Source organism: Hippocampus guttulatus, chromosome 18 (genome assembly GCF_054856545.1).
Source record: "Hippocampus guttulatus isolate MCC_2025c chromosome 18, RoL_Hgut_1.0, whole genome shotgun sequence".
In the NCBI taxonomy this organism is placed as follows: domain Eukaryota; kingdom Metazoa; phylum Chordata; class Actinopteri; order Syngnathiformes; family Syngnathidae; genus Hippocampus; species Hippocampus guttulatus.
In genome coordinates this window covers 6,871,679-6,886,882 of record NC_141278.1, presented here as the reverse complement: position 1 = coordinate 6,886,882, position 15,204 = coordinate 6,871,679, and the positions used below count along the sequence as shown (strand labels likewise).

General features: G+C 42.1%; 1 protein-coding gene across 1 annotated transcript in view; it reads right to left on the bottom strand.

The window, feature by feature from the left end:
* Positions 1-2,462: 2,462 nt before the first annotated feature.
* Positions 2,463-15,204, bottom strand: part of ext1b (exostosin glycosyltransferase 1b) — an 86,782-nt gene continuing 74,040 nt past the window's right edge. Inside the window, exons 8-11 of the mRNA XM_086136419.1 lie at positions 14,193-14,282; positions 8,700-8,860; positions 7,490-7,661; positions 2,463-6,286 (exon numbers count right to left, since the gene is read on the bottom strand). Coding sequence (XP_085992545.1) covers positions 6,101-6,286; positions 7,490-7,661; positions 8,700-8,860; positions 14,193-14,282 — 609 coding nt within the window. The 3' untranslated portion in view covers positions 2,463-6,100. The remainder of the gene's footprint in view (positions 6,287-7,489; positions 7,662-8,699; positions 8,861-14,192; positions 14,283-15,204) is intronic.

Below are 15,204 nucleotides of genomic sequence, written 5' to 3'. Positions count from 1 at the left end.
TACATTTAATGGGTGTCATTGAGTGCCATCCCTATACCGTAGCGTCGGCATAGGGATGCTGGGATCGGAAATGGGGCGGGGGGGTCTGATCATTTGACTGCTACCAAAGAAAATTTAACAATTAAATAAAAATTGGATTGGACCGTTTTGAAAGGTTGCAACCTTCTAATATGGGGAAAGATGTTTCGACTTACAAAAGTGGGCACGGAACAAATTCGGCTCTTGGGTCAAGGTAGCAACTGCACAGGTATCTTTTCGCGGTAGCTGCTGGCACTTTCGTGAGGTCAAAATATACATATTGTGGTTGAGCGTTTTGATTTTGAAACCCATTACGATGCATGTACCGTATTTTCACGACCATTCGGCGCACCGTATTGTTGGGCGCAGTCTCAGTAACGGGTGCTGTTTCTGTATTTGACACATACACAAAACGCACTGTATTATTGAGCGCAGCCAGGCATGGTAAAACATATGCCAGTTTAAACATACGGCATGCTAGGAGCGTGCCTTTAGCGTCCTCTTACACGCCCACCCTTCGCTCATTGGCGACTGGTACCTGCTAGGGACGTGCCTTTAGCATCCTCGTACACGCCCACCCTTCAATCATTGGCGACTGGTACCTGCTAGGGATGTTCCTTTAGCGTCCTCGTACATGCCCACCCTTCACTCATTGGCGACTGGTACCTGCTAGGGATGTGCCTTTAGCGTCCTCGTACACGCCCACCCTTCACTCATTGGCGACTGGTACCTGCTAGGGATGTTCCTTTAGCGTCCTCGTACACGCCCACCCTTCACTCATTGGCGACTGGTACCTGCTAGGGACGTGCCTTTAGCGTCCTCGTACACGCCCACCCTTCACTCATTGGCGGACTTCCGCATGCCTGTCGTCACTCACATTCGCCTTTTCTCCGTATAAACAGCGTGTCGGCCAGAAGTGCTCTCAGTCAGGCTTTGGACCTCTGCGCATACAGTAGACGCTCCACATTATAAGATAAGATAAGAAAACCTTTATTAGTCTCGCAATGGAGAAATTCCCGATTCACAGCAGCAAAGTTATGAAAGGAAGAAATAGAACAACAAAATATAGGCGTTGCTGGAAAGGCAGCCACTCACGCGGCGCCATTTTGAAGTCAAAATAACAAAAATAACACAACACAACACATAGGACACAGATAGTCGTGCAATCTTCACCACTTTTCTTCATACACTTTGTTGTCTGACGCAGTTATAGATGAAAGAGGAGAGGATCAAAGACGTCATGCTGAAAATGTGCACACGTCTGCTACAAGCTAAGTTTTGAAAGCAAACACGGAGCTGTAGCGTCCATTGATAAAAAAGAAATTGGCTCACATCTCCTGTCCCATGTAAATCCACTTCAATTCCAAGCCGCGACTCCCACATCCGCATCGGCGCTTCGCGCTAACGCTCCTTTCTTCTCATTGTCGGCTCTTCAAGCCTTACATCCATCCAGCCGCAGACCGTTCAACAGCACCGATTTCTCCGCTGAACAAAGTGGGGCTGTGAAAAATGCTGCCCATAACAGGCGCAAGACACAAGCGCCCCGAGACTGTCCAACAACGACAATCATATGGCGCCGACATTCCTCCCAGGCAAAAACAGTGCTGGTATACCCATGCTGCCGAGAAGGCGCAACCACCAAGCACAGAGTTTCCTCCTTGATGAATGTCGTGGCCAAAAAATGCTGAAAAAAGTCCACATCAGGTCCACACGACGTAACAACAAACACAAAGTGACAAAACAAACCAAAAAAAGCAAGGCTCATGAGAGCACTTGCGCTGCCTACTCGGGCGCCATCTTGACTTCGAAGCTCACTCATTTGCTAAAGGCGTCCTGTCCATTTTGGAGAAAATTTAAGACTTTTAAGGGCGCCTTATAGTCATGAAAATACGGTATATAAAAACCAAACTATAACAGAGCATGACAAAACGACCCGCAAACCTGTTGTAAAAATCAACTAAAACTAACAGAAGTTGAGCAAAAAAAAAACAAGTTTAAAAAAATCACTCCAATTACAAATCGTAAACTGTAATCACCCTCGTCCAAACTTAATGAAAGTGTCTAAAAGATTTTGAGCGAACTGTAGACTTATATTTGTACTGCTAGTGTTCTCACTTCTGTCTATCCCATCTCAAAACCTCTTTCTGCCTGACTCCAATAAAGGTCCATCAAAGTATAAATAACCACAGAGGGAGTATATCAAAGTCGCCTGGTGCGCTGAAAAACTGCTCCGGCATATAAAAAAAAGGCATCATCCATTCTGCAAGAAAAATAGTCCACCTCCACTTAACTACAGTTAAAGTTTTTATGTCGGTGACAGTTAAACCTTAGACCTGAAGGTAATTCCAAATAAAATTCCCAGATAACCTTTCACACCGTGAGGGGGCGGAACACCAAAAGCGCACGCGTGGAAGTCGGGCGAGTGAAGCAGCAAGACACAGGCGTTGTCAAATGAGTTTCTTTTATTTATAAATCATCCTTACAAAAATCATCATGAGTCTATCTCATTTTGCGACCCTCTATAAAAGTCTTTTACATAATAGGAGGAGGAGGAGGGGGAGAGGAGAAGGCAGCGGGACAGACGCACGCTTTGACCTCACGTTATCGGCTTCTGGCGGATCACGCCATCGCGGTCGGTGATGATAAATAATCCGAAACATGGTTGGGTCATGGTAGTGGTGTGCAAACACAACGGGGGGGGGGGTTGACATGACAGCAGACGCTCCTCGGCAGTGCAAGAACTCGCGTTCAGAAAAGGCACAAATGAAGACAAACGCCAATAGTCTGGCACGTTTTTTTTTTTTCTTTGTGGGGTGGGGGTGGGGGGATTTGGATGGACCCTCCCTTCCACCAAGCATCGAAGATGCATTTTCTAACACAGCACGAGCCCGTCATCGATAAACTTTTACTGCTTCTCATTCTCCGCCCTAATTTGTGAATTGGGGCTTTTTGCAATTTGACTCCCGCCGAGAGACAAGGTGGGCGCACCCCGATCCAATTTAAGATCAATGGCGTATGTGATCGTCAATGTTAAAACCTCTTCCAAATGTTGCACGTTTGTACAGGCGGGACGCCAGTGGATGTTTCCCAGGGGGTAAAAAAACAAAACAAAACAAAAAAACAATAAAATAAAACATTTTCGAGTGAAACTTAAGCCGGGCGGTGTTATTGGCGTGTGAACATGAAACTGAATAAATACTTTAACTCCCCTTAGCAATGCAGGCTCATCCGAACATGACACCTTATAGTCTAAACTGTCCTGTTTACAGAAAAAATAAATATGTTAATGTACAGTGCAGGGAATTATTGGCAGAGTTGCAGGATATGCATTTTGGGGGCTGGGGGGGGGGGGGATCTGTGACAATTACTCAACCAATAAGACATTTTTTAAAAGGCTCAAAGTGGATTTAAGACAAATGAGAAACAGATGCTTTAAAAAAAAAAAGTGCTGTCAATGAACCCTTCTGCCACAAACAAATCTCATTCAAAGCAACAGGACCAGAAGGGAATACAGAGCGAGAGAGATAATGTCATGCAGCAAAAGAGGCGTCAACTACAAATGCAAACGTTTGTACAGTGGAACCTCAAAATTCCAATTCATTGTAGAATTTAGAAACTAAAAAAAAAAAAAAACCCTCGTGACAGGTCGCCATGATTAATCAATCCATTCATTTCCTAATTATCCTTACGAGGGTCGCGGGTACGTGCTGGAGCCAAGCCCAGCTGTCTTCGGGCAGTAGGCGGGGTACACCCCGAACTGGTTGCCAGCCAATCGCAGGGCAGACAGAGACATAAAACCATTCACGCTCGCACTTAGGGACAATTTAGAGCAGGGATGCCCGATACGTCGATGGCGATTGACCGGTAGCTCACCAAATGGTCCCAAGTCACTTGCAGCTTGTGATCAGAGCAATTGCGCTATATCTTTTATTGTTGTTAATCTTCTCATTCAGCATTTGTTTCATGTACAATTCAGCGAGGGCACTGGCGAAGAAAGGCAATCCGGAGGGCTGAGAAAAGCTTTTGAAAACGCGACATGTGAGCCGCGATCGTGAACACGCCGCAATAAGTGCGCCCCGCGCCCCCGCCTCAGGTCTCTACTACGGTAGGCGGTGATTTCCTTTTCACAATCTCGTAAAGTTTTGTGTCTACTTTATTTTTCAGTTTCGTTCATCTTAGGGGCCGTTATGGCTCATGATGGCGCGCGTGCGGGTAACGGGTCGATCGCGGCAGGATTTGGATGGACTGTAATCACCCTCGATCGCGGCAGGACGGTTGATCGAAAAAGTAGACCTCGAGTTACTTTTAGCCAGCCTCCACTTCCTTAAACTTGTATACGATATTGTCGATTTCGATACTCATAAACTCATGAACTCTCCGAATTATAATGAGTGCTTTGGCGACCTCTGGGAGCAGCTTGGTAGCAAGCAACCATGTTGAGGGGAGGCGTTTCGTTTCGTAATCAGCTTGCGTTTTGGGTCAACGTCAAATAAGATAAGATAAGATATCCTTTATTTGTCCCGCAATGGGGAAATTACAATCAGAATTCAGAAAGGAAAAACGCTGGGTAGGGAGAGGGAAAAAAAACCCACGCTCGAACTATCCTCTTCCGAGGATAATTTAAGTCCAGGATAAAAAAAGACCCTAGCACATGAATAATAAATGGCGTGCGGATTTTTCACTCGCTCTCCTTTTTTTACGCTAAAACGTCAGTGGCCCAACGGTTGTTAAAAACGTTCTGACGTAGCGCAAGTCTTTTTATTTCCATTGGGAAAGCGTTAAGGTTCCACTGTACTTGAACTTGCTCTTCATTTAGCTCCTATTTACTTTTGCGTTTGATGTGACAGTGTAGCGATTACACTCGATCGCGTCAGCATGACCTCATCATGGCACTGTTGCATTTATTTTATTTTTTTTTAAACTAACACAGCAAAATGAAAAAAAAAAAAAGGCAGTGAGAGATTCACAGCTTTGGCTGAATGCGAGCCCGACAGATAGGCCGCGAAAAGCACGTTTCGTTCATTCAAGTGTCCGAGCGGACTTCCGATCTCGTCGCTCGAAAATGATCAACTCAAGAGCGGCTGCCGATGAAGGTGCAAACCGTCGGCCTGTTTGATGTCGGTACAAAATCGACGTTGTGGATAGATGCCGCTAATGCTAATTATACATTTTAAAGGTGCAACTCGGCCTCGTCAAACTAATCCAGGCAGCGACAATGTGCAATAAATAATTCTGAAGGCAGACCTGATGTCAACATGGCACTCTCAGGAAATGACGGCGATGGCCCGGCAAGGATGCCCTTTACATTTCAGGCCAACGGAGCAGGATGCTCACGGCAGTTGGGCAGTTGAACATTTTGGGTTTTACTCCGGTTCTCCCAAAATGTTCATATTTTTTTGCTCATCTGCGAAGAATGAGGCAAATGAGTTCAGACTTAGAGTTGGATGTGCCATCTCTCACACAGCCTCTCACACACTCACTCTCTGAGAAAATTAAAACACAATTACACTGATGAGCGAGGGGACGATTAGCTCAGAAATGAATGAAACAGACTAGAAAAGCAAAACAAAACAGAGACTTTGGGTCGTTAATAGCAGGGAACATTCGGAAATGTCATTTCATGTCATTCTGATTGGGATATAGCGACGTTAATGTCCGTAAAAGCAAAAAACAAAAAAAAAATCAAATCAGTTGATGAAGCAGTGTTGGGGGCGGCGGGATTGTAGTAGGGTCAGGGTGAGAGTACGTCAGGTCATCGTGTCCTGATGGATTGCTTGGCGGAACCGGGGTGGGGCGGGGTTTGCGGCGGGCAGTGTTATCAGAAATGCCCCCCTCCCCCTCGACATCCAGAAACTTCTCTTATACGGACCTGCTGGGTGAGCAGGACAGTCAGTGTCATCCACCAAAAAAAAAAATAAAAAAAATTAGATCCAAGAGTTGTTGTCAGCAGTGTGTGCAAAACCACTGTTCCGTATGTCCATATTCTTCTCAGCGTTTGTTCACATCAGCAACACGGCAGAGCGTCATCGCTTCCCTGCCCCCCGCCCTCACGCCTCCCCCGGCGTAGGGGGTGCCGGTCCTGTCAGAGCCTCTCGATGTCCCTGTATTTCTTGCGAAGGATGGACACCTGGTCCTTGAAAAGGACCGGATCCAGTCTCATCTGGGAGCGGATCAGCGGCATGGTGCCAAACCAGCTGGCAAACTTGTTCATGCACGTTTGCCGCTGAGCGAAGTGGTCCGGGTCGGCCCAGCGAGATGCCCTCGAAGACTAAGGGGGTGGGGGGTGGAGGGAAGCAAACCGGTAAAATTAACGCTCAAGAACAACATGCGGTTTTTCCAAGTCTTACATTGCATGGTTTGTCAGGAAACAAAACACTCTAAATGCTTTACTGTACATGGTCATCTCAAAAAATCTTGACGTGTTTTTTACGCCTTACTTCATTATACATTATATTATATAAATGATACTATATAGTATACTTTTTATTTTAAATCAAACATGTATAGTAAGGATTTTTTTTTTAATGGCCAATTATAGTAAGTTTTTTTTTTTTTTAAACAACCATGCATTGTAAGGCGTTTTTAAACTGAAAAAAACTGACCGTGTATAGTCAGGTGTTTTAACCCCCCCAAAAAACAAAAACAAAAAACGGCCATGTCATGTAAGGTGTTTCTAACAGGAACAAAAACTACCATGTACTGTATATAGTAAGGCGTTTTTAGCTCCCCAAAAAACGACCATGTATCGTAAGGCGTTTTTAGCCCCCCCAAAAACGACCATGTATAGTAAGGCGCTTTTAGCCGAAAAAAAAAACGACCATGTATAGTAAAGCGATTTTAGCCCCCAAAAAAACGACCATGTATAGTAAGGCGTTTTTCGCCGAAAAATAAACGACTTTGTATAGTGAGGCGTTTTTAGCCCAAAAAAAAACGACCATGTATCGTAAGGCGTTTTTAGCCCCGGTAAACGATGAGGTATAGTAAGGCGTTTTTAGGACAAAAAAAAAGCAACTTTGTATAGTATGGCGTTTTTCGCCGAAAAATAAACGACCATGTATATAGTAAGGCAATTTTTGCAGAAAACCCCCCGACCATGTCTCGGAAGGCGTTTTTAGCCCCATAACAAAAACAACCATGTACAGTAAGGCTTTTTTAACCAAAAAAACGACCATGGATAGTAAGGCATTTTTAGCCCCAAAAAAAGCAACTTTGTATAGTAAGGCGTTTTTAGCCGAAAAAAAACGACCATGTATAGTAAAGCGATTTTAGCCCAAAAAAACCCGACCATGTATAGTAAGGCGTTTTTCGCCGAAAAATAAACGACCATGTATATAGTAAGGCAATTTTTGCCGAAAGAAAACCCGTCCATGTCTCGGAAGGCGTTTTTAGCCCCATAACAAAAACGACCATACATGCCCGACACGTCCGAAGTGACACCAAACCAAATATGGGAGATGTGCTGCAGCCTCACCTGTCCCATCATGGTCTCCTTGTACTGTTTCTTCTGGGTGACCTTAATCGGCGGGAGCTTGGTGACTGCCGAGACCAGGAAGTTCATCAGGATGTCCTCACAGTTGGCCAGCGTGTCCACCATACTCTTCATACCAGAGGGCAGGTAGTTGGTGTACAGGTAGTGGTAATACCTGCAAGACGCGGCACAACGGCGTCTCACCCGTGAGCTTTTGGATCACTCAACGCCTTTGCAACAGACACCGAAGACTGTTTACGTTATCCCTCTTTTCCAAACTATTCATAACAATGAAATGCAAGGGCAATTTTGGTATATGTAATAAAACACTGAGGTGATTATAGATTCATAAGATTTTCGCCGCCGTAATGGTCCTCTGAGGAAATCATAATGCGGCCCGTGATAAAAATGGATTTGACACCCCTGCCGTGCTTGGTTCAATAAAGGCGCACTAAAGACAAAGCAAGCAAAAAAAGGGAGACGGGGGGGAAAGGGAAATAAGCTTAAATTAAATTATGCAAATGATGTGAAAATGATGCTCAAAATATTGACAAATCCGAGCGGTGTGCAAATGAAATGAGCAATGGCGTTAACAATCCGAGACAATGATGACGCAACAAATTCTGCTTGTGTGTTTTATTTATGTCTACCGTGAGCTGTTTTGCATCCCTTGTTCCGCTTCAGGACGACGAGAGTATGATATAGTGCAGTTTTACGGCCCTACTTTGCAAGTTTTGACTGCGTAAACAATGACTTGTTTCGAAAAAGCTCTCATTTGACATTTGACTTGATCACGTGTCACCGGCCTGCAGACGACCAACACTTGTCAATGACTCGGTTGTTTTTTTTCCACCAGTGCAATAAAGCCGAGAGAGACGAGAAGAAAGACATTGTCATCATTTTCATCGGCTCTCTATTGATATCATAATTACAACTAGCGTCTTGTCACTCTATTTCAGCCCACGACATTTTTCCAGGTTGTGGATTCAATGACGTGGGACGGCGGCTGTTTCGGCAACTTCCAGGAAGGCTGTTTGCCTGCCTTCCAGATTTATGACCAGATCTCATCACAGCTCGGTGAAGCCATACTCAGACATGGAAGCAATAACGTCAAAACCGTGGCGGTGAAATATGTGCTTCAGGGACAATGACGGATTCTTTTTAGATATGGGAGCAAAGTGACCCTAGGGAATAAAATTGCGACGCGCCGCACCTGTGGTAGATGGCGGCGCCCGTCAGCACCATCGAGTAGTCATTGGTCCACTTGGAGGTGTAACCCCAGCGCTCCTTGTTGCCGTCCCAGAAGTGGCTGCGTGCCGGATAGCCGACGATTCGCTCGGGAAAACTCTGCCACACGGTGAAGGCAAAATCCACCTGGACACGGATAATGACATTTGAATGCAAACAAGTGCCGATAATCAAAGGCGTTTTTAGCCCGAAAAAAACGACCCTGTATAGTAAGGTGTTTTTAGCCCGGAAAAAATGACATAGTATAGGAAGGCGTTTTTAGCCCGAAAAAAATGACATAGTATAGTAAGGCGTTTTTAGCCCGAAAAAAATGACAGTATAGTAAGGCGTTTTTAGCCGAAAAAAACGACATAGTATAGTAAGGCGTTTTTTGCCCGAAAAAAACGACATAGTATAGTAAGGCATTTTTAGAATGAAAAAAAACGACATAGTATAGTAAGGCGTTTTTAGCCCGGAAAAAATGACAGTATAGGAAGGCGTTTTTAGCCGAAAAAAACGACAGTATAGTAAGGCGTTTTTAGCCTGAAAAAACGACATAGTATAGTAAGGCGTTTTTTGCCCGAAAAAAACGACATAGTATAGTAAGGCGTTTTTAGCCCGAAAAAAACTACATAGTATAGTAAGGCGTTTTTACCCGAAAAAACGACATAGTATATAGTAAGGCGTTTTTACCCGAAAAAACGACATAGTATAGTAAGGCGTTTTTAGCCCGAAAAAAACGACATAGTATAGTAAGGCGTTTTTAGCCGAAAAAAACGACATAGTATAGTAAGGCGTTTTTATTGGAAAAAACGACATAGTATAGTAAGGCGTTTTTAGCACGAAAAAAAACGACATAGTATAGTAAGGCGTTTTTAGCTCGAAAAAAACGACATAGTATAGTAAGGCGTTTTTAGATGAAAAAAACGACATAATATAGTAAGGCGTTTTTTAGACGAAAAAAACGACATCGTATATATAGTAAGGCTTTTTTAGCCGAAAAAAACAACATAGTATAGTAAGGCGTTTTTAGCTCGAAAAAAACGACATAGTATAGTAAGGCGTTTTTAGCCGAAAAAAACGACATAGTATAGTAAGGCGTTTTTAGCCCGAAAAAACGACATAGTATAGTAAGGCGTTTTTAGCACGAAAAAAACGACATAGTATAGTAAGGCGTTTTTAGCCGAAAAAAACGACATAGTATAGTAAGGCGTTTTTAGCCCGAAAAAAACAACATAGTATATTTTAGCCCGAAAAAAACGACATAGTATAGTAAGGCGCTTTTAGCCGAAAAAAACGACATAGTATAGTAAGGCGTTTTTACCCGAAAAAAATGACATAGTATAGTAAGGCGTTTTTAGCCGAAAAAAACGACATAGTATAGTAAGGCGTTTTTAGCCCGAAAAAAACGACATAGTATAGTAAGGCGTTTTTACCGGAAAAAACGACATAGTATAGTAAGGCGTTTTTAGCCGAAAAAACGACATAGTATAGTAAGGCGTTTTTAGCCCGAAAAAAACGACATAGTATAGTAAGGCGTTTTTAGCCCGAAAAAACGACATAGTATAGTAAGGCGTTTTTAGCCCGAAAAAACGACATAGTATAGTAAGGCGTTTTTAGCACGAAAAAAACGACATAGTATAGTAAGGCGTTTTTAGCCCGAAAAAACGGCATAGTATAGTAAGGCGTTTTTAGCCCGAAAAAACAACATAATATAGTAAGGCGTTTTTTAGACGAAAAAAACGACATAGTATAGTAAGGCGTTTTTAGCCTGAAAAAAACGACATCGTATATATAGTAAGGCGTTTTTAGCCGAAAAAAACAACATAGTATAGTAAGGCGTTTTTAGCCCGAAAAAAACGACATAGTATAGTAAGGCGTTTTTACCGGAAAAAACGACATAGTATAGTAAGGCGTTTTTAGCCGAAAAAACGACATAGTATAGTAAGGCGTTTTTAGCCCGAAAAAAACGACATAGTATAGTAAGGCGTTTTTAGCCCGAAAAAACGACATAGTATAGTAAGGCGTTTTTAGCCCGAAAAAACGACATAGTATAGTAAGGCGTTTTTAGCACGAAAAAAACGACATAGTATAGTAAGGCGTTTTTAGCCCGAAAAAACGGCATAGTATAGTAAGGCGTTTTTAGCCCGAAAAAACAACATAATATAGTAAGGCGTTTTTTAGACGAAAAAAACGACATAGTATAGTAAGGCGTTTTTAGCCTGAAAAAAACGACATCGTATATATAGTAAGGCGTTTTTAGCCGAAAAAAACAACATAGTATAGTAAGGCGTTTTTAGCTCGAAAAAAACGACATAGTATAGTAAGGCGTTTTTAGACGAAAAAAACGACATAGTATAGTAAGGCGTTTTTAGCCTGAAAAAAAACGACATTGTATATATAGTAAGGCGTTTTTAGACGAAAAAAACAACATAGTATAGTAAGGCGTTTTTAGCCGAAAAAACCGACATAGTATAGTAAGGCGTTTTTAGCCCAAAAAAAACGACATAGTATAGTAAGGCGTTTTTAGCACGAAAAAAACGACAGTATAGTAAGGCGTTTTTAGCCGAAAAAAACGACATAGTATAGTAGGGCGTTTTTAGCCCGAAAAAAACAACATAGTATATTTTAGCCCGAAAAAAACGACATAGTATAGTAAGGCGCTTTTAGCCGAAAAAAACGACATAGTATAGTAAGGCGTTTTTCGCCCGAAAAAAACTACATAGTATAGTAAGGCATTTTTACCCGAAAAAACGACATAGTATAGTAAGGCGTTTTTACCCGAAAAAACGACATAGTATAGTAAGGCGTTTTTAGCCCGAAAAAAACGACATAGTATAGTAAGGCGTTTTTAGCCCGAAAAAACGACATAGTATAGTAAGGCGTTTTTAGCCCGAAAAAACGACATAGTATAGTAAGGCGTTTTTAGCACGAAAAAAACGACATAGTATAGTAAGGCGTTTTTAGCCCGAAAAAACGACATAGTATAGTAAGGCGTTTTTAGCCCGAAAAAACAACATAATATAGTAAGGCGTTTTTTAGACGAAAAAAACGACATAGTATAGTAAGGCGTTTTTAGCCTGAAAAAAACGACATCGTATATATAGTAAGGCGTTTTTAGCCGAAAAAAACAACATAGTATAGTAAGGCGTTTTTAGCTCGAAAAAAACGACATAGTATAGTAAGGCGTTTTTAGACGAAAAAAACGACATAGTATAGTAAGGCGTTTTTAGCCTGAAAAAAACGACATCGTATATATAGTAAGGCGTTTTTAGCCGAAAAAAACAACATAGTATAGTAGGCGTTTTTAGCCCGAAAAAAACGACAGTATAATAAGGCGTTTTTAGCCCGAAAAAAACGACATAGTATAGTAAGGCGTTTTTAGCACGAAAAAAACGACATAGTATAAACGACATAATATAGTAAGTCGTTTTTAGCCCGAAAAAAACGTCATAGTATAGTAAGGCGTTTTTAGCTCGAAAAAAACCACGTATTATAGTAAGGCGTTTTTAGCCCGAAAAAAACGACATAGTATAGTAAGGCGTTTTTAGCTCGAAAAAAACGACCATGTATAGTAAGGCATTTTTAGCCCGAAAAAAACGACCATGAATAGTAGGGCGTTTTTAGCCCGAAAAAAACGACATAGTATAGTAAGGCGTTTTTAGCCCGAAAAAAACGACCATGAATAGTAAGGCGTTTTTAGCACGAAAAAAAAGACATAGTATAGTAAGCCGTTTTTCGCTCGAAAATAACTACATAGTATAGTAAGGCGTTTTTAACCCGAAAAAAACGACATAGTGTAGTAAGGCGTTTTTAGCCCGAAAAAAACGACATAGTATAGTAAGGCGTTTTTAGCACGAAAAAAACGACATAGTATAAACGACATAATATAGTAAGTCGTTTTTAGCCCGAAAAAAACGTCATAGTATAGTAAGGCGTTTTTAGCTCGAAAAAAACCACGTATTATAGTAAGGCGTTTTTAGCCCGAAAAAAACGACATAGTATAGTAAGGCGTTTTTACCTCGAAAAAAACGACCATGTATAGTAAGGCATTTTTAGCCCGAAAAAAACGACCATGAATAGTAGGGCGTTTTTAGCCCGAAAAAAACGACATAGTATAGTAAGGCGTTTTTAGCCCGAAAAAAACGACCATGAATAGTAAGGCGTTTTTAGCACGAAAAAAAAGACATAGTATAGTAAGCCGTTTTTCGCTCGAAAATAACTACATATAACTACATACAAACGCCTTACTATCCATGGTCGTTTTTTCGTTTAAAAAGGCCTTACCATACGTGGTTGTTTTTGTTTTGGGGCTAAAAACGCCTTCCGAGACATGGTCGTGTTTTTTTTCGGCAAAAATTGCCTTACTATATTATACATGGTCGTTTTTTTCCCCTGTTAAAAACGCCTTACTATACAACGTTTTTTTTGGCACTATAACAACGCCTTCCTGTACATGGTCGTTTTTTATACATGGTCATTTTTTTCGGTTAAAAACCCCTTATTGTAGAAAATTATTTTTTGCGCTAAAAACGCCTTACTGTATATACATGGTCGTGTTTCGGGCAAAAAACGCCTTACTATATATACATGGTCGTTTTTTAAAATGTAAGAAACGCCCAGGGTTCCCACTCTTTCACTTGCTTTTTATTTATGGACCTTTTAAGGACTTTTGAGGGCTAATTTAGCCATTTTTTATCGGACTTTTTCTCAATTCAGCAGGGGATTCACGGTGGATTTAATGAACAGAAAGCCACATATCACTGAGCTGGTGTTCAAATCATTGCTGCCAAAGGAAGGGCACATCTTTATTTTTAGGGGCAATCAGCTAACCCTTTATTTGACATTGTGTATGTCAAATTGGCCCGAAATAACACGAAGTGATCACGAGATCATCATTGGAACTGATCGGAGACGGCGGAAAAAGCAGAGCGGGAACCAGGAAGGCATGTAGCCCGACAGCGGGGTTTGAGGGGAAGGGCACCAATCGCATTTTCTGAAAAAAATATTAATTGAAACCGTGGGGAAAATGACATACACAAATGAGATGAACACCACAGGTAAATTTTCAAGTATTTCTATTGATTTTAGAAGCTTTCCACGAAAATGAAGGACAATTAAGAACATAATTTTACAATTTTTTAAAATCAATTTTTATGTACATGGGCATTAGAAAAAATTAAAATGTTAATTGACGTGGGTTTTTTTTCTAATGTCAAATCCCCCCCAAAAGTGGAGCTTGGAAAACAGGAAGAAAGCTTTTTTTTTTTGTATTTGTAAGTTTACTGTGGCACTGTGACCGAAAATATTAGGTATGATGATGTCAAGAAAGGGGAAAAACGAAGTATGGAGACAAAGTCATTCGAAAAAGAGGTACCACGCGGAATGCCCCAACTAAATTTGAGAGCCCGCAGAAGTAAAACCAGACACATGACAGATTTTTGCCTGCGGGCAAATCATTTCAAATAGTTCAACATACCTCTGTGGTGGACAACACCGTGTCTTCATCCAAGCTGAGGACGGCGTCGGTCACGATGGCCTCATACGGGAGGAAGCGGCTGCTCATCACCTGCGGGGCGAGACGTGGAGCAAAGCGCAGTCAAACCACGTTGCTGCAGATGAACCCATTAAAGCCCGTCGGAAACATTCTCCGGGATGACTGAATTTATCACACGATCCAAGCAGCGATTGAGGAAAAGGTCAACCACGTCTGCGCATGCCGCCTTCACCTTCAGTACCTCCCCCTATACATCTCATCCTAAATCGAATCGAGCGGACGCAAGCCGTGACATCACTAACCGGATCTTTCGGCTGTCTTGCAAGCTGCTTGCCATGAACACCGATGATAGAGAACTGATACAGTCTCCTATTATCTGTCCATGCTCATTTTTCTGGTCAGGATCGATCAACGCATAGAAGTGACGCAACCCGATACGCGACTTGAGTCTCGTGCGCCAACGTTTTGGAGCAAGCTGATATTACCCCGCCCGCTACTGTTGGAAACAACACATTTTCTTCAGCCAAATTATTAGGTACACCTACACACTACATTGACATCCAATGTAATGTAACAAACAAGATATACGTCTTCCTTATAATACAGCCAGCCGCTCTTATTATGAAATATATATATTTTTTATTTATCTATCTCGACAAAGAGCAAGAGCGAGAGAGCGAGAGAGAAAATTGTAGATTGTCAGTGATGGAGGCTCGTAGGTGGTTTAGATCTGCTATGGTGAAAGGCACCCAGATGGGAGAGCAGCAGTGTGTGTGTGTGTGTGTGTGTGCGTGCGTGTGCGTGGTCAACCTCCCACGCAAACAAGAGACAGCTCAGACATGCGGAGCTGTGATGGGCGCACGCACACGCACGCGCACACTTAAACATAATTTCAAGCTAACAACCTGAGGAGCATTGTGACGACACGCCGTGCGTCGTCTTTAACCACCTTCTGCTCTGAAAAGCACTCGCAGTTCAATGTGGGTTGACCTTT